Source organism: Juglans regia, chromosome 7 (assembly GCF_001411555.2).
Source record: "Juglans regia cultivar Chandler chromosome 7, Walnut 2.0, whole genome shotgun sequence".
NCBI lineage: Eukaryota > Viridiplantae > Streptophyta > Magnoliopsida > Fagales > Juglandaceae > Juglans > Juglans regia.
This window is the reverse complement of record NC_049907.1, coordinates 6,810,357-6,835,970: the sequence shown is the minus strand read 5'-3', so window position 1 is coordinate 6,835,970 and position 25,614 is coordinate 6,810,357. Positions and strand designations below refer to the sequence as shown.

Sequence of the window (25,614 nt, the reverse complement as noted above, 5' to 3'; positions counted from 1 at the left end):
TGTGGGCCTGCCAACTTCATCATTATAACTTTTTTAAATTTCAATACAAAATATAATAAACAATTCAATTTTTTCAAATCTCAAAATAATAATAATATTAAAAAATAATATTCTAATAATATTTTATCATCTCAACTCAACTCACTTCAACATCTAAACTATCCTTAAATATAAAAAATTTGAAATCTAACGTCACGCACGCACCATTGGATGGTGTTTCACACGCGGATCCAGGCGAGTGGGAATAGGATTTTTGAGGATATTCCTAGCGCATATAATAATATCAATCTAGCCATTTCTGTAAATTCGCTCAAGTGAAAGTTGGTCCACTAATCATATTTTCTCGGCAAACTTTCATTTACTCACTGTTTCTTACCTCCCAAACAAACACCGAGAAAGTAGAGAGAGAAAGCAGAGCCTGTAGCGAAAATTTGCATTCATTCACTGCACAAAATAATAGTCCAATTAATTTAAATTTAAGTCAATTTGTTAGTAGTTCCGTCATTTTTCACCCGAAGTTCTGCCATTGCTTTTCTCAGCTCGCTCTCCAAAGTTCGCGCTGATGATCGGTTAGTCCAACCATTCTTATATAGATGCATATACTCGCATGCTAAATACATGCTACATGTCTGTATGCAAGTGTACATCCGCATAAATGTATATACACAGATGTTAGTTATCTTCACGTTGCGAGTATAATTGGTGCTCGTAGCTAGCAGCTTAAAATAGTGACAATTTTTTATTCACTCACGTTATTTTGGTATAGAGACATACATGTATATATGTGCGTATGGTGCGTGTTTGCAACATCCCAATGCAAGTATACGTTGTTCTAGGGTAGGAGAAAATCGGTTTTATACGCAAGTAATGAGGACTAGATTCAGTAATATTGTACATGCGTTTCATTTTCTGAAATTGACTTTCTTTCACCAGGTGTTGACTAGGGGCTGAAGTGAGTATCTGAAATGTATTGTCGACTTGGTGTATGAAGATTTGTGCACTATAGAGTTATCTACCACAAAGGTTTGAGAAATATGGATTTTGCCTGTAGTTTTCAGCAGCTAAATGTGCTCCATGGCTGTGAAGGCACAAGTTATAAGATTTTGGATCATTTTGATTCGCATCTGCAGTTTAAAAGCAGATACTCTGGCTGTAACTTTCTGTGTAATTCGAGAATTGTTTTGAAATCGCATTTGAATAAGAAGACTAAAAGAAATATTGCTTCTAATGGTTCTCAGAATTCGAATATAGTGTCCACTGGAGATTCTGGTAGTCAACTGTGGAGTTCAAAGTTGAGACTATCATTTTTTTGTGGCTTTGACTATGTTTTTAAAGGGTCAAGAGCAGTTCAGTCATGGTGTCAGAGTAATGATTCTTTAGCATATGTAAATGGGAATGGTCGAAATGTGGAATTCATGGAAAGTAGTGATGAGAGCTCAGGAGTTGATGGTGGTGAGTTAAATGGTTCCAGAGCAGAAAAGAGGCGGGGAGAAGAAGCGGAGGCGCATAGTGTGGATGAACTGAGGGAATTGTTGCAAAAGGCAGCGAGAGAGCTGGAAGTTGCGCATGTCAATAGTACCGTTTTTGAAGAAAAGGCCCAGAGAATATCAGAAACTGCAATTGCTTTACAGGATGAAGCAGCAAATGCTTGGAATGATGTTAATTCTACCCTTGATACTATTCAGGAAATAGTGAATGAAGAGTCTGTTGCCAAGGAGGCTGTTCAAAAAGCAACAATGGCTCTTTCATTAGCAGAGGCAAGGCTTAAAGTGGCGGTAGAATCTTTGGAGGCTGCAAAAGGAGAAGTTGATTCTTTGGAAGGGTCTGATGAAGAGGAAAAAGCACTTTTAGCTGCTCAACACGAGATTAAAGAATCTCAAGAGAATTTGACAGATTGTGAGGCAGAGTTGAAGTTCCTACAGAGTAAAAAGGAGGAGTTGCAGAAGGAAGTGGACAAGTTGAACGAAGTTGCGGAGAAAGCGCAGTTGAGTGCCTTGAAAGTGGAGGAGGATGTAGCGAACATAATGCTTTTAGCTGAGCAAGCTGTTGCCTTTGAACTTGAGGCCACACAACGACTGAATGATGCAGAGATTGCATTACAGAAAGCAGCGAAATCTCTGTCCAGTTCTTATGTTGATCATGCAGAAACCATCCAAGGACAGTCCCTGAGTGAAGAGTCTGTCATTGAGGAGGAGAATATTGTCCAAGGTGTTTCTGATAATGTTACTGTTGAAAGGGACAGTGATGTGCTATCTGATGCTGATTCTTTTGTTGTCAAGCCTTTACCAGATAGTCTGCCTGGCAAAAGCAATCAGAATTTTGAATACGTGAACCAATCTGATGATTCAAGTGATCATGAGAGTGGAAAGTTAAGTTTAGACTCACCTAAGGAAGCTGAACTAGAGGCAGAAAAATCTAAGAATGTGGTTCAATCAAAAAAGCAGGATGTGCAGAAGGATTTGACTAAGGGGACATCACCCTTTAATTCTCCCAAGGCATTATTGAAGAAATCTTCTCGCTTCTTTTCTGCATCATTTTTCTCCTTTACTGTAGATGGGACTGAGTGGACTCTAGCATCAGTTTTCCAGGGTCTCATGGGGTCTGTGAGGAAGCAAGGGCCTAAGCTAGTTTTTGGGTTGTTGCTATTTGGAGCAGGGTATGTATCAGAAATGCTACTTCTTGGTTTTGATTATCATTACTAAATATTTTGTTTTCATTCTCTCCTTCTAGATTGGTGTTTCTTTTGTATAATCATGTGTACCAGGGTTTCACCTTTTGCTCTTTCTAATAAAATTTCATTACTTAAATTTATATTTTTAATCCTGCTACACTGCTTTTCTAAATAATTCGTATATTGCATAATTGGTGAATATTATTGTCTCGGGTGAGCATGAGTGCTCTGATCTGGCATGAGATTTCTGGAGTTCTAAGCAACTCTGAGAGAATGATCTTCGAGAGATTCTTTTCTTTTCGAATGTTATGTGTAAATGCTAAGGAGTAAGGACTGACTATTTTTTTCTTAATAATATTGTCCTTGTCTCATCAACTTGTTTTCCCATTTGTGCTTTTCTCTTGTTCATTGGCTAATAGGGTCTTTACTTACCCCGAAAAAGGCAGGCAGTACTTGAATGCCTTAAACATATAGATATTTTCTTCCTTGGTTTTTCAGAAAGAATATCCTCTGCCTTACTCTTTGATTAGGTTGTTATATGCGGTGTGACTGTTTTCTCCCACTGATTACAAGATGCTGAAATCTTAACAGGGTCTCTTTTTATGCTAATCGAGCGGAGAGGAATGCTCAGCTGCTGCAACCTCCTGAGCTCATCAGCACTAGTATTGAAGCTGGTATTGAAGAAGTTTCCTCAAGTGCAAAGCCTCTGATTCAACAATTGCGGAAACTACCTAAGAGAATTAAAAAGCTAATTGCGGTGTTTCCTCCTGGAGAGGCATGCCATCATATTTTCTTCACTGCTTCTGTCTTTTAGTATTAAGTCTTGCATGCCTATAATTTTTTTATCTCATCATTTCCACAATCATTTCTTAGGTGAATGAGGAGGAAGCTTCCCTGTTCGACATGTTGTGGTTATTGCTTGCTAGCGTAATATTTGTGCCTACCTTTCAAAAAATTCCTGGAGGTATTTGAATTCGTATTATCCGTCACGACCCTCGAACTTTATTATTGAATGTACTAAGGCTGTAGTTGTAGATGCTTTTAGAATTTGAATTTGTTTAGGTGCATGATCCCATATCACTGACAATAACTGTTAATCGACAAATTACCGAGAGGCCTTTTTCTTTTCTATATTTCAGTTTCCTTGTTTACATTCTATTTCTTTCTTGGACTTAGCCAGAAATGGTGACTAGCTTTTCTGGTTATTTATGTGCCAAGACATCATCTGTGCCTATGTCACCAGGCCTTTATTTCCTTTTTAATATATATGTCCAAAGTCTTATGCATTGTCTCAGTGATGGTGTATATCTTATCTTCTGCAATTTATAGGAAGTCCTGTTCTTGGTTACTTGGCTGCTGGCATCCTGATTGGGCCCTATGGCCTGTCCATCATTCGCCATGTGCATGGGACAAAGGCAATTGCTGAATTTGGAGTTGTTTTCTTGTTGTTCAATATTGGCCTTGAGGTTGGGTTTATTTTTAATATTCTGCTGTACTTTTACATTTTACATGTCCTAATAAAAAATCATCAGTTGATGCTTTGAACTGGGTTTTTTAGCTCTCTGTTGAAAGGCTAAGCTCCATGAAGAAATATGTTTTTGGATTAGGCTCTGCTCAGGTGATTGTGAAACTTCATCTTTTCTGGTTATTATTTGTGTTTGGTTTCTCCTTAGATGCCTTATATGCAATACAAATGCAGGTTTTAGTGACAGCAGTGGTGGTTGGCTTGGTTGCTCATTTTGTTTGCGGGCAGCCTAGTCCTGCTGCAATAGTCATTGGGAATGGCCTGGCACTATCATCCACTGCTGTTGTACTCCAGGTAAGAGGTAGCTGTAATGAGCATATTTTGCTCCTACTTCTAGGAAATTCCTGTTTCCTCGTACTACAACCCTCCCTTCCCTATTTTGCATTAGTGTTATACCCATACAACAGATTTGTGTATCCTCTGGAGTCTGGATTATGTTGTGTCTTTTCAATATTAATTACTGTTTCTACCTCTTGCAAAATCTGTGAAAGCACCCATTAGACTTGGTCCATGATTCTATGATAATGTGGCTTATCACAGCTCTGATTCCATGCTGAACATGTTGCTAAACATATTTCTATATCAGTGAAAACGGCAGGAACTCACAATTTGACATATTCTCAATTGATAAGTGAATCAAATTTTGTCGACCTCTTTTGCAGGTGTTGCAGGAACGAGGTGAGAGCACATCACGACATGGGCGAGCCACATTTTCTGTCTTGCTTTTCCAGGTTAGTTTTGAAATTACAGCTTAAGAAGCATCTTTCCTTGAAATAAATGCCTTGTGCAAGATATTGCAGCTCCTTTATTCAGATGATATGCCTGACTGAACTGCTTCTTACTTGCGGACCTACACACCGTTGCTTGCTTCGTTATGTGCTTGCTTTATCTTCACAGTATGATAGGCGGAAAATATAAAATCGATATGTAAAGATGCATAATATTGGTATTTTGCTTCCATATAGCCTTGCTTCTTGATTAGAACGTGTAGAATTCCATTTCTTGTTGATTTTTTTTCCTGCTGCACTTTACTCTTTTAGTTTCATAAAGTTAATTGCTTTCATTTATTTCGGTTTCTTACAGGATTTGGCTGTTGTTGTTTTGCTGATACTCATTCCTCTTATCTCACCCAATTCATCCAAAGGAGGGGTAATAATTTCTTGTACTTTGGCTTTCCTTTTAATGGCTTTATCAAATATGGTGAATGCCATGAATACTTATTTTTTCTTAGCCACTACTATTACTTATTCATGACTCAAAAAATGTGTTATGAACATAATTGAACAAAATATGGGGAGAATGGAATGATAAAAGTTTTGAAGACCGTGAGAAGACGGTGTCGGAATTCAAAGCTTTTTTCTTTGAAACCCTCTTCCACTGAATGGCTGCTTTTGACTTTCTTTCTTTATCTTGCTTTCAGGAGTTTCTTGATCCTTTACTTTTCTAGTTCGGTGCTCCTCTTATTAGTTGGGTTTTGCCTTTTTCATTCTTAATAAATTTATATTACTTGCAAAAAAGGGCTAAAGATGGTTGATTAGAAATTAGAAGAAAACAAAAGAAAATATATGGCAGGGTCAAGTTAATCTGTTAACGGATTTTATTTTTTTTGATTGGTAAACAAAATTTTATTGATCACGAGAATAGGCAAGAGCCCAAGTATATAAGACATATACAAGAGCATTGCCTATGCATGCTAGTTTAGTGATACAAGAAATTCATGAAAGTTCACGCCATTAAAAATCTGTTAATGGAAAAATAGTTAAAAAAAAGTGCAACACTAATAGTGTCACACTACAGATGGATATATTGCATTGTTTACTAAATAAGAGTTTCATATTATCATCTCTCTCTCTCTCTCTATTTCCCTCTCAAAATTTCTTTGGCTCTGCATCTTTGTTTCATCATTTAGCTAACTAAAGACTTCTTGGAGTTCTTTTTCAGTCAAACATGATAAGATGACAGGAATGATCTGCATCCTCCGGTGGTGTTCATTCCAAATCCTGTGCTATTCATAGATCAACCCCAAACTTCCTGATCCAACCTTGCTTTCTGCACATTTTGATGTTGATCATTTAATGCAGAATAATTATTTGTTCTTCTTTTTGAGTATAGATATGGAAATTATTTACTCGTAATTGTTTGTTGTTATTATTGTCATGATTTCTTGTATCACTTTTTTCTGTCATTTGAGAAAAATTCATCTGCTGCTTTTCAGGTTGGTTTCCAAGCCATTGCTGAAGCTCTTGGACTGGCTGCCGTTAAGGCAGTAGTTGCCATCACTGCCATAATTGCTGGTGGACGTTTGGTAAGTTTCAGAAATCTGTGAGATTAGTATGACCCTAGCACTACTTTTCATTGGCCACTTCTGACCATATATTACTTCAAATCTGCTACAGATTAAGTGCTAAGGTTCTGGTTAGTTTTGTGGATTTGATATCTGGCTCATTTGCCATTCATAATATCATCTCAGGATATCTTGATAAACCTTTTTAGTTTTTTGGGCCATTTGGGATTTGCAAGTGATAAATAGAGCCCCTTTCTAGGTTGTTGATGCCCTGATGCTACTAAAACTTATTTTCCTCATGGTTGTAGGATTTTTTTAAAGGTTACTTTTTCTTTTTGTGTCTTGAGAAGATGCCTGGGATTTTTTTTTCCTGTCAGGACTTGGATCACAATGGCTACCATTATTATATCTATGAAGTTTTCTTATAATGAAATACAGCTTGTGGATTAATTTTCCTTTCTCTGGTTTTTGTAGTTGCTTCGACCAATCTATAAGCAAATTGCAGAAAATCAAAATGCAGAAATATTCTCTGCCAATACACTGCTTGTTATTCTGGGTACCAGTCTACTTACAGCCAGGGTATGACTCTGCATCTTATTGTTGGTTGTTCTTCATGTATTTCTTAGTAATAACTATCTCTTTTCGTTCCTACTTAGCTTAGGGCATGCCTTTTGTTTTTTCTATTAGAGTTCTGAACAGTCAATAAAATTTGTTTACTTACCAAAAATAAAAATAAAAAATTAACCATCTCTTTTCGTCCTCCTTGGAGCAGGCTGGACTTTCCATGGCATTGGGAGCATTTTTGGCTGGATTGCTTCTTGCAGAAACTGAATTTTCCTTACAGGTTGAGTCTGATATTGCTCCGTATCGTGGCCTTTTATTGGGTCTCTTCTTCATGACGGTAGGGAGATTACGCTGACTTTCTTCTCTAAGATCTATTTTTATTTTATTTTTATTTTTTCTTCATTAATATTTTCAATTATAAAAAGAATTGCCCATAAGCATTGTTGTATTAAAGCTACTTGTTGATCACTTGTATTAGATGTTAATCCATAAGAGAAATTCTAAATTTGGAAATCATTTGTGGCACTGTTTGAAATCTTCCGGCTTCAGGTCATCTACCTTATAAGGCATCATTTGGCTATTTTTGGTGCTTTTATCAAAATGAACAAAATTGTACTGATTATCACACTGCAATACTTACAAAAATGGTACTTGATATTTAAGTAAAAGACTTTGCTCGAGTTTAGCCCATTAATTGAAAATATATTGATCAATGATGCTCCATGTGCAATTGATGGAAGTCTTTGTGGTTTTCAGGTTGGCATGTCTATCGATCCAAAACTTCTTGTTTCCAACTTTCCAGTGATTAGTGGAACATTGGGACTCTTGATTGGTGGAAAGACTTTATTGGTTGCTCTAGTTGGTAGGCTTTTTGGTATTTCAATAATATCTGCAATAAGAGTTGGTCTTTTACTTGCACCGGGTGGAGAATTTGCCTTTGTGGCATTTGGCGAAGCTGTTAATCAGGTTTTCCTTACAAACTATAATTGTTTTTAGCTGCAAGACTTGAGAGGTTTGCATTTAACAGATTACTCTGTACTTATGATTCATAGTAAACACCCTTCTCCATTATTTGGACAGCCTCCTAGATGTTTGGTATGGCTATTTAGGTGTTTGGTCTTATTTATGCTCGAATAATTTTCGTAATGTTGACGGGCCTAGTTTTAGAGGGGAACAGGAAGAAAGTTTGGCTAGACCATGCTTGTTTTGCTGAATTACTTGTTGGGAATCCTCTGGATGATCATAGAGTACGTATGTCTCATCCATGAAAAGGAGATGAAACACTAGCAGCTCATCCTTGTTTATTTGTCCTCTGAAAAACCTGATAAGATTCCCCTATCGACCATTACACATAAAATGCTACTCAAAGCTTCCAAGACCGATACTAAGAACAACGGGCATAACTGTTCCCCTTGATGTAGACCACGAGAACTTTTGAAAAGCCCGTGGATGTACTGCCAATCAAAATAGAGAATTGTGCCATAGAAATACAATGTGCTATACACTCACACCACAATAGCAAGTGTGAGTGTATAGCACATTGTATTTCTATGGCACAATTCTCTATTTTGTTGGCATTACAATTCCAACTTCTCCAATGTTGCTTTCGTCCTACTTGCTAGGACCAATTCTGATTTCCCCTCAACAAGGAACTCTCCTATGCATATTTTTATTGTAATTGGGTTGTGCCACTACCACTCTCTAATGAAATTTGGTTGCTTATAAAAATTAAAAGAGGTTAGGAAACATAGATTGTTATCATACCCACCCGTGGATAGCCCAAGTGGTAAGGGCGAACTTGTGCGCATGAGCCCCATGTCATAGGTTCGATTCCCTTTGGGTTCAAATTGCGATTTAAGTGGGAGGTCATGGCGGTGGGTTGCTGTGCTAGTCTCCCCGAGGGTGGTCACTAAGTCCTAATGGCTCTGCCGTGGGGTGGTTCCCCCGTCATTAAAAAAAAAAAAAATTGTTATCATTTTCCTGATTATAACCAATGCATTTGTAAAAAAAAAATGATATTTTTCCAGGTACGATTTCAATGATTGGTGTTTTCTGCAGGGTATAATGTCTTCTCAGCTATCATCATTGTTGTTTCTGGTGGTGGGAATTTCAATGGCCCTCACACCTTGGCTAGCTGCTGGAGGCCAGTTAATTGCCTCCCGCTTTGAGCTGCATGATGTTCGAAGTTTATTACCTGTTGAGAGTGAGGTAAAGTGTGAACTCACTGCTATTGGTTGCAAAGATTGAGAGTTAAAGCAGCTTTTGATATCTAGGGAAGGCTTTTTTGCCAATTTTTTTACATAACTTCATGTTTACAAGAAAAAATACACCGTGTTTTGCTGTTCAGAAGTGCGGTCATCAAAAACCAGTTTGGTGACTCATCATTATTTTTGTGACACATTAAATGATTTTCAGATGCTCAAGAAAGATGAAATGTTATTCTTTCCATGTAAGTTAACTATTTTCAAGTATAAAGGGGCTAAAATAATAGAGAATAGACATGGTGACCATGTTTGCTTAACAGCAGTTGCACTGTTAGTCTGCTCCTGAATGACTTTATATTGAGTCCATGGAATTCTTTTGCATTCAGTTTACAGAAGCTTATGCCCTTTTTGCAGTTTCAAATGTACCTAGCTGTTGGAAATCACTAGGAAGTAATTGGTATATAGTTTAAATCATGTCCATATATTGGGTTGCTTTCCTTCTTGGCTTGTTGCCACTCTGTGTTCACAAAAGTAAACCGAAAGGGTTTTACTTGTTATATAATGGATATATTTTTTCTTTTATTTTATTCATAAAAAAAAAATGGAATGGATATATTTCCTTGGCTTGTTGTGTTCTACTACAATGTTTTGAAGTTTACATGTGAAAAACATAGTGAAGTGGTTCATTTCAACATGAATTTTGTGTACTTTACTCCATTTGTATATGAGTAATTGTATCGGAAGATTGGTTGGATTGAGTTTCCTGATTGGTGGTATGGCAACCTATCAACTTTTTAAGAGGTTAGTTTCCTTAATATGGGAGGTGTCACAGTCAACTGCGTTTCCTGTGTTTGATGTCTGGCCAATTCAATATGTGACAATTTGATTTGCGAGGAAGTCTCTGGCATTTTATATCATATAATTTTTGCAGCATACAAAATAGTCTGGTATTTGGATATCTTTTGTTTGTGTCTCATACAATGGTGGCAGACAGATGATTCAATAATTAGTCTTGATTTATTTCTGCTTGGTTATTTTCCAGACTGATGATTTGCAAGATCACATAATCATTTGTGGATTTGGACGAGTTGGTCAGGTATGGTAACTTGGAGGTCCCATTTAATAAATTCGTATCAAATCATTGATATGGCAAATCAAGTATGTACATAATATATGAGCTTTTCTAATTGTAGTATCTTTTTCCCTCCTTCTGCTTTTGGTTCCCAGATCATTGCCCAGCTTCTTTCAGAGCGATTGATCCCTTTTGTTGCTCTTGATGTAAGGAGGTAACTGATTGACTTAGAACAATAACTGACATACAGTTCTTTCATTCAGGATGATTAGTTCCATATTGTTAATCTGTAATTGGGATGTGTTTACATGTGATTGTCCTTCATTTAGGAAATGGATGCATTAAAAATATTGCAAAAGTAGTCTTCTTAGTTGAAGTGTTGAATTTTGATTGCATGTACGTGCAATCATATATGTTAGAGTCTACTAGTTGCCTGCATGGCTCAATAATCTTGGAACATTATATCTCAGCCAATGACATGAACGTTATATCTCCTGTCTTCAGTGATAGAGTGGCAGTTGGACGTGCCCTGGACCTTCCTGTGTATTTTGGAGATGCTGGCAGTCGAGAGGTGTGGCAGACTGTATGAAAGTTTACTTACTTGCAGGTTCATTATTTGACTTGCTTTATACTGCATGACTAGGTCCTTCACAAAGTTGGTGCCGAAAGAGCATCTGCAGCGGCAATAACTCTAGATAGCCCAGGTGCAAATTATAGAACAGTTTGGGCTTTGAGCAAATATTTCCCCAATGTGAAGACCTTTGTCCGAGCTCATGATGTTGATCACGGCCTTAATTTGGAAAAGGCTGGGGCTACAGCGGTAAGTTGTCTGCTGCACATTATTTATCTAATTATAGAAAAGCAAAAAAAATGATTATATATAATTCATCTTTCCCAATTATGAGAGCTCACGTTGTGGAGATAACTTGCAGGTTGTCCCAGAGACCTTGGAACCAAGTCTACAGTTAGCGGCTGCTGTTCTTGCTCAGGTAAGTAACTTGATCGTCTCTGTGGTCCATATAGGACTTCTTTTTTTGTCCGTTTGGTGCTTCGACATGTTCTTACTTCTTAGTGTTGTTGAGTGATGCCATGCAGTGGGCAATCAAATTGGGTGATGGCTAGTTGTGTGCAATTGAATTGAGTTGCATATTATATAATTGAAGGGTTTATTATTCATTCCCTCAGCATTAATTGTGCATAGATTTTGCCATCATGTAACCGAGCTGCTATCCACGATCCTTACTAATATTAAGAATTTTAGATTATTATAAAATGGAAAATGGATCAAGGTCTAGGTTGATTGCTCTAAAGATAACAAAGTTTTAAATTATATGCGCTTACATAGAAGATTCTACTTCCTAAAGAGGGAGAGAAGCTGTGGTAAGTTGGAACGGTTACATGCAACCCTAAAGAAAAAACTGTATAATTAAATAACTACTTTCTTGCAAAGACGAATACTAAATGTTTATTTTTGGTTAGTATGTTTCTTTTTTTACCTTAGCTCTTTGTTCCCCCTTCAGACGAAACTACCAATGTCGGAAATTGCAGCCGCGATCAATGAATTCAGGTCACGGCATCTGTCAGAGCTGACCGAGGTATTTGTTTTTCCCCCAAATACAGATACAACAAAAATTATGCCTTTAGCCACGAAATGCAGAACTGTGTAACTAGCCTGTCTCGTATAAAACCGGAATACAAAGGGACAATTACAATTTTATGGTTTTATTTGTGCAGCTATGCGAGAATACTGGAAGTTCTCTTGGTTATGGATTTTCTCGAATGGTAACTCGACCGAAAACTCAATCCTCAGATCCTTCAGACGAGAACCAAGTCAGTGAAGGGACACTGGCAATATAGAGAATATCAGATATTAACATAACCCCAAAAAAAAGGAACATGTAGAACTTTAGAGCTGCTTACATTTTTTTTTTCTCTGGTATAAATTGTACAGAGCATACTGAAAAAAAGGAAAAAAAAAAGGCAATTGCTTAGACATACTTTTATTGATTATTCCTTTATTTCCCATCTCCACAAGTACATTAATTCTCATCCCTCCCTCCCAAGTCCCAATCCCAACTATCTCTGCCTTTCACACTCTATAGAGTGTCATTTTGCTTCTCCAGATTTTCACAGCTTAAAAGCATTACTGTAAAGAACTTCCTGTCAAATATGAACCTTCAAGTTCGATAGTATAAGCTTTATTTTTTAAAGTTAATTTTCAATTTAGAAGATATTGGACTAACAATAGAAAAAGCTACAATATATATTTTTATTTATTTATTTAATCTTTTGATACATGAAAAGAAAAGATAAAGAAAAGTAGGGTTAGAACTTTGTTGAGTTTTATGTGAATAGATTTTGATTTTTTTTTTTTTTTACTTGAATCTTTTCTCTTATTGATTAAAATATTTAGGCCTTGTTTGTTTTCCAAAAACATCTCATCTCATCTCATCTCATCTCACCTCATCATTACAACTTTCTCAAATCCCCACACAAAATAAAATAAACAATTCAACTTTTTCAAATCCCAAAACAACAATAATATTAAAAAATATATTTTAACAATATTTTATTCAACTTTTTAACTTTAATCTCAACTCATCTCATCTCATCTCTGAAAACAAACGAGTCCTTAGTTGAATTCAAGTACGTGGTTCCGAGGCTTGCCTCACGGGGTGCAAGTTCCAACAGGAACTCAGCAACAATGCTGCTAGAAAAAGGATGAACACACATAATTTTTTACGACACATTACACAATCATATTTTAAAATAAAGAGTAGTTTAGTAAAATATTTTATAAAAGTAACAGTACTTTACAAAAATATCTTCACTTTAAAACATGTGTTGTAAAATATGTTGTGAAATATGTTGTGTGGGTATTATTACTCAAGAGACCCGATTCTCGGTCTCCTAAACCCAGAGTTTCTTCCAGTTCAGTTCGCAAACCACTTTCTTCCACTTCCAATTCGCTTATTACTTAATCTTCAGATCTCTCCCAGTTTATAGCCTCGATTTCAATTCTCCCAAACCTAATTTGTAACTTTCTCCCAAGTTCCAGTTCGCAAATTGCCAAATACCTCGAGCAATTGGCAAATCTGTATATTTTTTTCTAGTTTTAGTTCTAGAGCCAATTGATACATTCAAGATTTTGTGGATAGTTGAAGATAAACCACCACTGTGTAATGTTATGGAATCTAACTTCTAATTTAATCTATAAAAAATTAGCTAAACAGATTATAAATATGAGTATGAATGGAAAAATACAAAAAAAAATATTTACAAGAAAAAAATTGTTTTTTTTTTACATCAAACCATAATTTGAAAAAAAAAAGAAATTGTTTCTTTAGCTAGGAACGCAATTGCAGATTTCATAAATAAAATTTTCAAAAGCTATCAAAATCAAATTTTGGCAAACACAGGAGAACACACTTGTGAGGTTGGTGTAGAGTGGGCTGAGCAGGTTGGGAAGGGTGAGAAAGCTGAGAAGGAAAGAGAGTTCCAACGCAGTGGTACCATTGATGACGATCCTCAACAAGTTTGTGGGGTTCAGCCTTTGCACCTTTGACAAGTGAAAATCTTCATGTTATTGCTCCCACCTAATCTAAGATGAAGAGGGAGAAAGAGAGGTTGCAGAAGAAGGGGGAGGGGCTCCGTTTATGAAATGCTGTCATTTTATTAAAGTGACGTGGGCTACGATTGCACCATGATTGCACATGGCGCTTGTCTTCAGCTTTTTTAAAAAACGGTATTCCAATTCTAAAAAGTGGTCTAGACCTCTTGGCATAGCTTCTCAATAACCTCATCAGTCTTGAGTTTTATTTTCTAAGTATGCTAATGTATGAGGATTTAGGATTGAATCTTTTTTTTTTTTTTAGAAGAAGATAGTACTCCAAATTTTATTAATAGCTCTCACTTATGGCAGAGGAAAACCGTAGTTACAACCAGACGCCTGGGGAATATAGATAAACAAAAATGCCAAAACACAGATATCAAAAACTAAAAACATCCAACCAAAATACAAAATACCTATAAAGTACAGAGTAAAACACAAAGTCCAAAACTAGACCAAAAACACAACCCTAGACAAACAGAAAAACCTGCAAGAAAAAGCACATTCAAATAAGCACCATACCTGGAATAACACTACGAGATCCACAAATAAGGAAGACCAACTCTGTCCATATGAAGAAGACCTCTTAACTTGCTGGGCAACATATCACTATCACCTGACCAATCCAAATTTAAACCCTCATCTCCCTGCTTGACAAGAAAACCAGCCACAACATTTCCTTCACGGAAAACATGACTCACTCTATACTCCATGCAAGAAAATCATTTAAGAGTTGTCTGAATCTCCTTGGAAAGCTTTGGAAAATCATACTGGCACTTGGTATTCATTTAGCTAACATCTATTGAAAAATGGTGAAGATTTGTATGAAGGTCTTGACGAGGTAGATTGAATTTCAAATGTAGACCCCTGAGATTTCCATGCATAGGGGCTACTAGAAATCTTAGGACTCAGAGATATTTTAGCTAATTCTCAAGGTTTCATAGTCCTTCAAAAGTCCTTGCCACTAAGCTCTCTTCCAAAACTTATGTTTCTCAATTTTGTAAGTATTGCTTCTAATTTCAATTTCCTGAGTTTGCACTAGGAACTTAACTCAGAGAATCCATAACAGTTATTCACCCACCAATCTATTCTGCATGCGTTAAACTCTTTCCCATACATTTGTCATCACAATTTTTTCTTTTTCTTTTTCTTATTTTTTTTTATCTTTTTGGGTTCTATAAATCCCCAGCTCACGGCTTCACTGCCTTGCATTCACTCCAAAAAAGGGGATAGAGCTTATTTGGAGTGGATGTGAGGCAGTGAAGCCGTGAACTGGGGATTTATAGAGCCCAAAAAGATGAAAACAAAAAATAAGAAAAAGAAAAAGAAAAAACTGCAGTGACAAATATATGAGAGAGAGTTTAATGCATGCAAAACAGGTTAATGTGTGAGTAATTGTTATGGATTCTCTGAGTTAAGTTCCTGGTGCAAACTTAGGAAATTGAAATTAGAAGCAATACTTACAAAATTGAGAAACACAAGTTTTGGAAGAAAGTTCGATGTCAGTTTTGGAACTTTTGAAGGACTACAAAACCCTGGAAATTAGCTAAAATATATCTGAGTCCTAGGATTTCTAGAGTCCCTATGCATGGAAATCTTAGGGGTTTATATTTGAAATTCAATCTACCTCGTCAAGACCTCCATACAAATCTTCAACCTTCTTCAATGGATGCTAGCTGAATGAATACCAAGTTAGCATGATTTTCCAAAGCTTTCTAATGAGATTTAGACAAAATCACTGAATGAACAAGAAACAAAAGATTCAATCTTAAATCCTTATACATTGGCATACTTTTTCAGAAAATACAATCTAGAACTGATGGGGTTATGGAGAAGCTAAAATGTGCCAAGAGGTCTGGACCACCTCTTGGAATTGGAATACCTTCTGACAGGAAATTTTCTTAGGAACCAAGAAATTCTGATAAGTCTTTTCGAGAAAATTGCTGCTTTTCGATGCTAGAATACTAGATCTCGCTAGAATACACTCCCTAGAAGGTGTATATTCATTCGGAAAATACCCTATTTGGAAAATGCTACGGTTTGCTACTCGGATTTGAGAATTGATTTGCTATCTAATTTTGGTTTTCTCTGGACGGAAGGGAAAACAGAGGCTCGTTAGGGTTTTGAGAAAGAAGATGGGGATCGAGATCGAACTTCTGTCCACTATTTTAATATATAAACCATGTTGCTGCCACGTAGCCGCCATGTGGCACAGCCACATCAGGCGATAAAATTGAGGGTATGAACCAGCGGCCAACTAGCAACACCCTAGACTTATTTAGTATCCAAACAAGGACCATTAATCTTTTTAAAAACTTTTTTTTCCATGTATACTCCAATTAGAAGGAAAATGATACTTGTCCACCCAAAATACTAAAATCTGACTTTTTTTTTTTTCAGATTTTTTAACTTTTATTTGAATAGAAAATGATATTTAACTGATGTATCTTTTAAGGAAACTCAAAAAGTTAAAACAAAATTGAAAAAGGGATTTCCATCAAATTTCTCTATTTGGAGGGCTCTCCTAATTAAAATGGAAATTATTAATTAGCATACTAAATGACCGAATTTCTTTCCCTTTTTATTATTTTGTATTTTTTTTTACCTTTTGAGTTTTATACGAATAAGAATTAATCATAAAATTAAAAAAAGTGAAAAAAAAATATAAAAACAAAAATTAAAGAAAAAAAGAGAAATGCTGGACATCAACCAAAGTCGCAGCACACTCTTCAAAATTTTTTTTTTTTTTTTTTTTCTCAACTCAACATTGGCTGATATTTTTCATTTCTCAGGAAAAAAAAAAAAAAAGGGTATGAATTGGTCATTTAGTATGGCGAGTAGCAGAACCAAGCTAAAATTGATCTTTTGGTATAAATAAACGATTCCTACCGAGACTGGCAAGAGAAATCGATTACCCAACTGGTTCCAATGGTCTGCATCGACTGTTCTTCCTCCTCCGCCACCGCTCGGCTCCTCCCAATGAGCCACCAACACGTTGCTCTTCGCCGCTTCCTACGCGGCCCTCTCAATTTACGACCTCCTTGCTGTAGCTTTCCCAGAACGTTCAAAACCCTCACTGTTCACTCTTCGGCTTCGCCGTCACCTGTTCTCGCCGGTACAACTCCCCCTCTTTTCTCTTTTGGTTGCCCAGAATATGTCGGAAAACAAACAAAAATTATGACTTTGTTTGTTAAATACATGTAAAGCATGTATTTGTATGTCAGTACGTACAAATGCAAGTATTTATATTCTCTGAACTGAGTATGCAGCTTTTTCTTAGCCGGCACATATGTAAGCATGCTTCTTCTGGTGCTGTGTTTTAATTTATTGTTTAACTGATAGAGTACGGATAGGGTTTTCATATGCAACGGCACGTTTGGGATGTCAGAGACTTGAAACCACTTAATCTTATATTGATGATAAACTCAAGTGTCTTGAGAATTAGATTCTACCAGATTGATATTTGAGTAATGTTCGCTGTTTAGTTGCATGTACTAATTACCTGTTATCCACAATTGAGGTCCGGATACGTAAACAGTGTCGTTACTGCATTCACTGTTGCCTATTTGATCAGGCCAGTTTAGTTGTGTTTGGGCAGTGAAGATGCTGTAATCTCTATAATTTGTTCGTTGGCCTTTAAATATCTGGCTTAAGCATTTTTAACTGAATTTTTTGTACAGCATCAATCACCTCTGAGGCATCAGCTAAAGTAATTGATGGAAAATCAGTTGCAAAGCAAATCAGGGATGAGATAACTACTGAAGTATCCCGGATGAAGGATGCAATCGGTGTTATTCCAGGATTAGCAGTTATCCTTGTCGGGGATAGAAAGGACTCTGCAACTTATGTTCGCAATAAAAAGAAATCGTGTGAGTCGGTGGGGATCAATTCTTATGAAGTACGTTTGCCGGAGGATTCTACAGAACAAGAATTACTCAAGTTTATCTCAGACTTCAATGATGATCCTTCAGTTCATGGAATCCTTGTTCAGTTACCTCTGCCTTCTGTATGCTTCTGAATCTGACCATATTTTCCGTGCTGAATAATGCTAAGATGCAGAAGTAGATAAGATATTTTACACTGTAAATCTATCTTTTTGTATAAAATCTAAAAAAACTCTCTATCCTGCTTCCTTGTATATATTTTGCCATCTCTCATAGGTTCTATTAATGCTAGCAAACATCTATTGCTTGCATCACTGATTCTTCTCAATGTAGCTGCTCCCAATTAGTTGGAATTAAGGCAGTGAGTTGAGCTAGGTATCCTATTTGGAGAGAAATGTGTTTTTATGTCACATCGTGTATTTTACAGTGATATCATTGTTGTGGCTGATGTACAAGTGTTTCTGTTGCATGCTATCATCCATATTTGCTTTGCTCTACAAAGTATTTCCAGGTGCATGGTTTTGTCGTTTTAAATATGTGCATGTTCTTGTCATGTGCTCATGTTTGAGCTATGACACAATTGAGTTAAATATTGGTGGCCTGGCACAATGTGGTTTTCTTTGGATGCCCAACTGCCCTTTTCCTTTATAAACCTGGTGTTAGATAGTCTTACCAACTATTATATATAGAGATTATACTATAGTTTGTAGCCCTTTTTGGTTAGCAATCATAACTTATAACTGTGTTAGCATGAATGAAGCCTAAAAAACTATTTTCTGTCTGTGGTTCACAAAAAACTGATTTTCTTGTTTGCTTGGAATTGTACCAGCATATGAATGAGCAGAACATCTTAAATGCTGTTTGCATTGAGAAAGATGTTGATGGATTTCACCCGCTGAACATTGGTCGTCTAGCCATGCGAGGTAGAGAACCCACTTTTGTTCCATGCACACCAAAAGGATGCATAGAATTGTTGCATAGATATGGAATTAGTATCAAAGGAAAGAGGGCGGTTGTAATTGGCAGGAGCAATATTGTTGGCATGCCAGCTGCTCTATTGCTGCAAGTGAGATTTCATTTGCCCAAGCTTCACTTATCTTGATCATTACATTAATCCAGCACCTCTGTACTTTGTTTCTGCCCCATTTTGATTATGATGTGATTTTCTAAATGTGGCTAGAGGGAAGATGCTACCGTCAGCATAGTCCACTCAAGAACCAAGAACCCTGAGGAGTTTACAAGACAGGCAGATATTATTATTTCAGCTGTAGGCCAGCCAAATATGGTTAGGGGCAGCTGGATAAAGCCTGGTGCGGTGATCATTGATGTTGGAATTAATCCAGTTGAGGTAAGAAGAACTCTATGGTCCCTTCAGTCATATTAAATTATCCCTCTCATCTGACTTGATTTCTTCCTTAAAAACCCATGAATAAAAATGTAACGAAGCATTGACTAGATTGTCAGATAATTTTTAAAATTTTAACTTTTTTCAAAAGAATGAAAGAGGATGGATTGTGCCAATTAGACCTTGCTTCTTAACTCAAGGTTCCACATTTCTGAGGTGTTCGTGGGTTTGTGCACGACAGGATCCAAAAAGTCCTCGAGGTTACCGTTTGGTTGGAGATGTCTGTTATGAGGAGGCCAGCAAAATTGCATCAGCTATTACTCCAGTTCCTGGTGGAGTGGGTCCAATGACAATAGCTATGCTTCTTTCGAATACTTTCATCTCAGCCAAGAGGATTCACAACTTCCGGTGAAATTTTCAGAATCACTGTTGCAAGGAGTTTGGAAAGATGCTTGTTTCACTAGTTCCATCCGCTTTTCATCTACCATGGGTTGCATCCTCAGTCTGGCCTTGTAGGTACTCTAAATTACACACACACTTGGAACTTTACAGCCAATTGTACTGAAACTTGAATTTATCTGTAGCTGGTCCATTTTATGGCCCTTTGTAATTGTTGCTAAAACTTAATTTCCTTGATTTTGAATTCCCAATCAGTCCTTAATGTTCTCGCAGATTGCACTTCTCAAGGGTAGTACGCAGCAGCAAAAGCTTCGGCAACCTACGGCAGAGTAATGCATGTTTAATGTAAAAAAAGGTTCCCTAAATATATATAACAGCTCGTAGCTATCTACATGCAGTGTTATGTATCTCGCCAAAAGCAGAATCCATATTTAGAAGATCATTTCTTGACCATGTTAGGCATTCTTGGCAAGGACATGAACTCTTGAGTTCTGTCACATTGAAATTAAAGATCAGCAAAACCAGAAGTAAAAAAAAAAAAAAAAATTAAAAAGATTACTTACATTGAAAATACTTGAAGCATATATAATGTACATAACAGACTTATCAATATATATATATATATATATATATAATGTACATAACAGAGGTTGATAAAATTTACCTGCATTATCAGCGAAGATGAACAAGATCATGATGGCAAATAAACAAAAACGGATTTAGAAGCCTTGATCATTTTGTTCCTTGTCTATTACAATTTTGGTATTTAAAGACAAATAATATTAGATACAGTCATGGATTGTGTAAGTGTTGTGTATTTCTTTTAAAAAAAAGTAAAATTTACTATTAAAAAATTAAAATTTTTTTTGTGTGTACTATATTTACTTATTTTTTTTTTTAAATGAGTGCACCGTGCTTGGGGAAATGAATGTTTGATGCAGCTTTAAGTGAACAATTGAACAAATAATAATCTTTTTCTTCACCACTTGCGGAATTATCTATAATTTTATTTGTGTCGATGATCTAATTGGTATGCTGAGAAGTTACACTAATTAAAGATTTGAGAGGACATGCTGCTTTCAAATAACATAAAATTATAAGGGCTCGAATTATTATGCAACTTATATACAGTCTCAAGTTGGCCCCAATGAGTTTGGGGAAATCATCCAATTCCAAATACCATCCTCCACTTCCTTGTATGTAACACTAATAAATTATAACGGAAGTACAAAGGGCTGGTTTAAATAGTGAGATGAGATGCTTTTAAACGAATTGAATATAATATTGTTATAATATTATTGTTTTGAGAGTTGAAAAAGTTGAATTTTTTATTATATTTTGTGTAAAAATTTAAGAAAGTCGTAATGATAAGATGAGATGAAAACATCCCTAAATCCAAATAAGGGAAATTGGTCCGAACTTTCTTCTCGGTGACTGTTGTCGGCAGGAAATTTCTCAGCATCAAACACCATTTTCACTTCACTCCCAACTTTTTGTCTTGCTTGCTCTTTGATCTGGCTATCACTTCTCAAGCATATGAGCTATATATGAGGAATTATGGGAAAATGATTTTTACACATCTATTATATAATTTTGTCAAATGGGTTGTGTAAGACTATCAATAATTCTGGTTGGGCTGATTAACAAGTATTTAAAACATTGTTCATCTTTAACTTCTGAATTATAAACAAGTCATTTTTATTTAAAAAAAAGTACAGAAATAGATAAAAAAAAAAAAAATTTTTTTAAAGAGAGTAAACCATTTAAGGGAAATTAATTAGGAAAAAGAAAAAGAAAACAATAGATAAACATTTATTAGGAACTCTTGTGGCTGTATATAGAGGTCTTGTAACTGATCTGCTGAGGACTAGTCTTGATCAAAAAGGTGACACCTGATTCCTACAAAAGAAAAGGCCAGAAGGACCTCCATCAGGAAGCAGTGCCAACCTGAGAAGACTTTCAGCACCTTCTTCGACTGTTAAGAGGCCAGCATTGGAGTTTATATCAGTCTTGACATAGCCAGGACAAACGCAGTTGATAAGAAAAGATGGATACTTCTTAGCCAAAACTCTTGTGTAGCCATTCAAAGCTGCTTTTGCAACTACATATGCAGACAAATAGGCAGGCCAACCATTTTCTTCCAATGCACCTTCCTTGAAATCTTTCATGAATTTATTTAAAACGCCATCCACTCTTTCTTCTGTCAAGCTTTCAGCATCACTTAACACTCCTTTAGCCCACTCATTTGGTATTCCCTAAAAACAAAGACAGAACATTTTGGAAGGAAAATGAGTTATTGTTTAGATCGACAGTTGAACAAAAGCTTCATATGTATCATATCCATCAGAGCAGTGGTTCATATGCATGGCATATATATATAATAGGACCATGCAGCCATGCCTGGCCTGGCTGAAAGCTTTGATCATGCAAAACATAATAATAATATTTATAATGTAATGTGGACTTAAAATTATGAAATGTTGCAATGTGCATCCAAAAACTACAGCTATGTTTGAATGTGCACCATCCGACTGTTTATAAGATTATGTCAGATAACCTATTTTTTGTGTATCTCTAGAGGCAAATCTAATCGAGGATGCATTGCAAAATAGTTGGTAGTTTGTGATTTGGGTCACATGATATTTCTATCTGAACTCTAAGACTTAATATTGCTTGAACTATTATAAATGTTGTAAAGCTCACTTCATATATTTATCTCGCTCTTGCTTTGTCTCCTAAGATTCAAGTAAAAATTCTAAGAGATCTGAATCGGATAGTTTGAGGAGTGCAAAGAATCATTTCGAAGTTAACCAAAAGAGCTATGTTCATTACTTCTCCATCAATGCTACATTGTGTACTCAAACTTTCATCTAAAATATTGGAACAGAACATTCTAATTTGACTCATTCAAGTAGAATCATCTGCAAAAGATAATAAATTATCATCACAAGTATAGACATGATTTTTTTGGCTGATACCTTTAACTGCCCTCCCGAGGCGGAAACATTAACAATCCTTGGTGAATCAGATAACTGAAGAAGGGTAATTAGTGCTTTAACCATCCTCTTGGGACCATTGTAGTTTGTTTCCACACATTCTTCAGCTTGTTCATTTGTTTGAGTCAGCATTATTCCACTCCAATCGACCTCTACTCCTTCCGCCTGCATTGAGTGAGGAGGCTCCCGTTTGGATTTGTAGGTGATTTCAACTTATCTCACTACTATTCACAAATCATCTTCTATGAAGTTATCATATACATTCAAGTTCCTTTGCAATGCCCAGGTATGTTTTGTTCAAAGAAATTTTGAGAACTTTTTAAAATTCTTTCGTAGATTTTTTTTTTTTATTGGGTTTTGTGACAGTATATTAAAAAAAAATGAATAAAAAATTGTTTTGAAATATGTTTTATATTGGGTTTATGAGAGAACGTAAATAAAGTTGATTTTTTTAATATAACTTTTTAGTTTAGTTTTTGTTTTGCTTTTTAAATAGCTACTTTGGTTTTTTCTTTTTTAATTTTCATTGAAATCTATGCAGGAAATGATTGTATAAAAAGTTGAAATAGATTTTCTTTATTTTTTATTTTTATTGAAAGATGTTAGATTAAAGTTGAAAATTTTTTGTGCAGTTCAAGTTTAAAGGATAATAAATATATATAACTTTTTTTACAACGTTTTTATAATTTCATTTTAAATCGATGGCAACTATAAAAAAATATAAAATTCATATAAAAAAATTAATTAAATATTATTATTCAATTCATTTACTAGAATGATTGGTTATATAAGGGCTTAACTTTAAAAAGAGGAATCGAATTACAAATTGGACCTCAATTTGTGGCAACCAAATGAAACATAGAAAACTTACCGCTAAATCTACACCTAAAGCTCTTAAAGCATCGCCATCCAGTGTGCATCCACTAATCCCTGCATTGTTTACCTGCACAGAATTTCAACATTTTCCATATTTATATATTTTCATATTAATATCCATCATTATAATAATGTTCAATCATATATAGTTATCTTCAGATTTTCAGTTGTAATTCCTTAGGAGACCTCCATAATCACATTATATTAAACTGTTCTTTTTTTTTTTGGGATGAATTTGCCAAATGCTTTGTACATTACGTTCTACTATTTTTTTTGGAAGAGTTATAAATTAGTTGTTGGTGTATTATTACTCATGTATATTCCTGGGACCAAACTCCTTGAGTTGGAACCCCAGTTGGATTGTGTTAAAACTATTATATTTTGAAAAATAGTATTTATTTATAAAAAATTATATTTAAGAGTCGGTATGGATAACGCACTTAGCAAAGCACGTATATGGCGTAACACATTTAACAAAGTGAGTATATTGCATATGTAAGGGGATTTTCATCCCATTCTAAGCCTAGCAGGCTTGTGGACAAAAGCTAAGGGAAGTAAGACCAAAAACCAAACCCAGAACAAACAGTCTCCAACCAGGCCCATAGGTAGGGTCCTCTAGACGCAACATGCAGGAGAGATGGTGCTGCAGGGGATGAGACTCGTCGATCTGAAGGTCCCTCGAGTAGTGTCCAGCTCTCAAGTGCCCGTCCACATAGTAGGCGTAATATGTGAGGAACCTTTAATTTTCTGACAGGAAAGACATCAATAGACCGTCAAGGATTTTATCTGGGAGAAGGAGATCAGATAACCACGCCGCATTAATGACACCATTATCCGGGTTACACGCCACATTAATGATGCTGTCGCAAAACTATGTCGCATTAAAGGATTTCGACATAGGGAATAGTACGACCGACTCAGACTCCATGAGGCATACACGATTTGTCCCCCAAGTTTATAGTATAAATAGTCGGTCCCAGGTATGAGAATAGATCTCTGATCCCTACACTTCTTTACTTATTTACAAACTTCCAAGAATATTTACTGACTTTGGTATCAAAGACTCCACGACCCCGAGGCTGCCCATTCTCTAGTTGCCTTCTCCATTGTCTATGCAGGCCACCTTTTTGAAGACTTGAGTTGCCGGAAGCTGGCCCAAATGTGTGTGAAACATGATGTTAATAGTGGTGTTGTCTATGAGATCGATATAAATCTTACGTGTCTTTCTCATGCATGTAACAACCCGTTTCGAACAACTCAGAAGAGATGTGGGAGAAGCCATGGAGGCAAGATTGAAAACCATGGAGGAGTGAGTGACAAAGCTGACCGGTGAAGTGCAAGCACTTCGTAAAGAAAACAAAGACCTTAGGCAACCACAACAGGTGCCATAGGGGGAAGCAGAGTCCAGCGATAGTGAGCATGTTGGGTCCCAGAACACACAAGCTAGACCAAATAAAGAGTAGCTGAAGAACATGCAGGATGAGCTCCATAATCTAAAGTGGAAGTGTGAGGAGATAGCTTGAAAGGTGGGTACGTCGTCCACTGTGGACCAGTTGTTCACAAGCAATGGTCTACCTTACACGGAGGAGGTGATGGCGGTGCCCTTACCACCAAAGTTTCGGGTTCCACCTATTGAAGTATACGACGGAGCAAGAGGCCCTATTGAGCACTTGGAAATATTCAGGGCTCACATGACACTGCATGGCTTCCCAGATGAAGTAGAGTGCAGAGCATTTCCACTTAACCCTGAAGGGGCTGGCGGGTGTATGGTTCGGATCTCTGGCACTCAGATCGGTGGACAGTTTTGACAAGCTAGCCAGATTGTTTCTGACTCTGTTCGTATCGAGTTGAAGGAGGCAGCGTCTGGCAGCGTACCTCTTCACCATCAAACAAGCAGAGGATGAAAGCCTGAAACTGTCTAGCCCGGTTCAACAAGGAGCATATGAGGGTTGACGACCAAGACGAGAAGATAATCTTGGTAGCATTATTAGGAGGGGTTTGGCTGAGGTCCTAGTTCATGGCCGAACTAGCTAGGAGTACCCCTGTGACGTTGCGAGAATTCATGGACCAAGCCGACAACTTCATCAACATGGAGGACACACTGCGGGCCTTGACGAAACCAAGACGAAAAGAGCTGGAGTGAGCAGATAGGAAGGCGAAGGCCTCGACTAAAGCTAAGGCCCA

The 25,614-nt window shown here is 36.5% G+C and overlaps 3 protein-coding genes across 7 annotated transcripts in view; 2 read left to right on the top strand and 1 right to left on the bottom strand.

The window, feature by feature from the left end:
- Positions 1–320: 320 nt before the first annotated feature.
- Positions 321–12,345, top strand: LOC109009387 (K(+) efflux antiporter 2, chloroplastic-like). Its single transcript, XM_018989847.2, has 21 exons — positions 321–569; positions 934–2,656; positions 3,263–3,446; positions 3,545–3,635; positions 4,001–4,137; positions 4,230–4,289; positions 4,371–4,490; positions 4,859–4,927; positions 5,280–5,345; positions 6,412–6,501; positions 6,955–7,059; positions 7,253–7,381; positions 7,801–8,010; positions 9,103–9,252; positions 10,291–10,344; positions 10,476–10,534; positions 10,825–10,891; positions 10,964–11,140; positions 11,253–11,309; positions 11,841–11,915; positions 12,055–12,345. The coding sequence occupies exons 2-21, from the start codon at positions 1,035–1,037 to the stop codon at positions 12,175–12,177; spliced, it is 3,645 nt and encodes a 1,214-aa protein (XP_018845392.2). The 5' UTR covers positions 321–569; positions 934–1,034; the 3' UTR covers positions 12,178–12,345.
- A 4,421-nt stretch (positions 12,346–16,766) lies between these two features.
- Positions 16,767–19,949, top strand: LOC109009386 (bifunctional protein FolD 4, chloroplastic). Of its 5 annotated transcripts, none has more exons than XR_004802063.1 (6): positions 16,767–17,045; positions 17,611–17,936; positions 18,644–18,880; positions 18,995–19,162; positions 19,401–19,671; positions 19,832–19,949. XR_004802063.1 is itself a non-coding variant. In XM_018989846.2 (5 exons), exons 1-5 carry the CDS (start codon positions 16,859–16,861, stop codon positions 19,569–19,571), a joined length of 1,089 nt encoding a protein of 362 aa, XP_018845391.2. In that variant the 5' UTR covers positions 16,767–16,858; the 3' UTR covers positions 19,572–19,804. The 5 variants fall into 5 exon arrangements, 1 of the variants encoding a protein (XP_018845391.2); XR_004802065.1 differs by having other exon boundaries at positions 19,814–19,949; XR_004802062.1 differs by having other exon boundaries at positions 19,401–19,675.
- Positions 19,950–21,373: 1,424 nt separating this feature from the next.
- Positions 21,374–25,614, bottom strand: part of LOC108981510 ((+)-neomenthol dehydrogenase-like) — a 40,559-nt gene continuing 36,318 nt past the window's right edge. Inside the window, exon 5 of the mRNA XM_035691916.1 lies at positions 21,374–21,813. Coding sequence (XP_035547809.1) covers positions 21,436–21,813 — 378 coding nt within the window. The 3' untranslated portion in view covers positions 21,374–21,435. The remainder of the gene's footprint in view (positions 21,814–25,614) is intronic.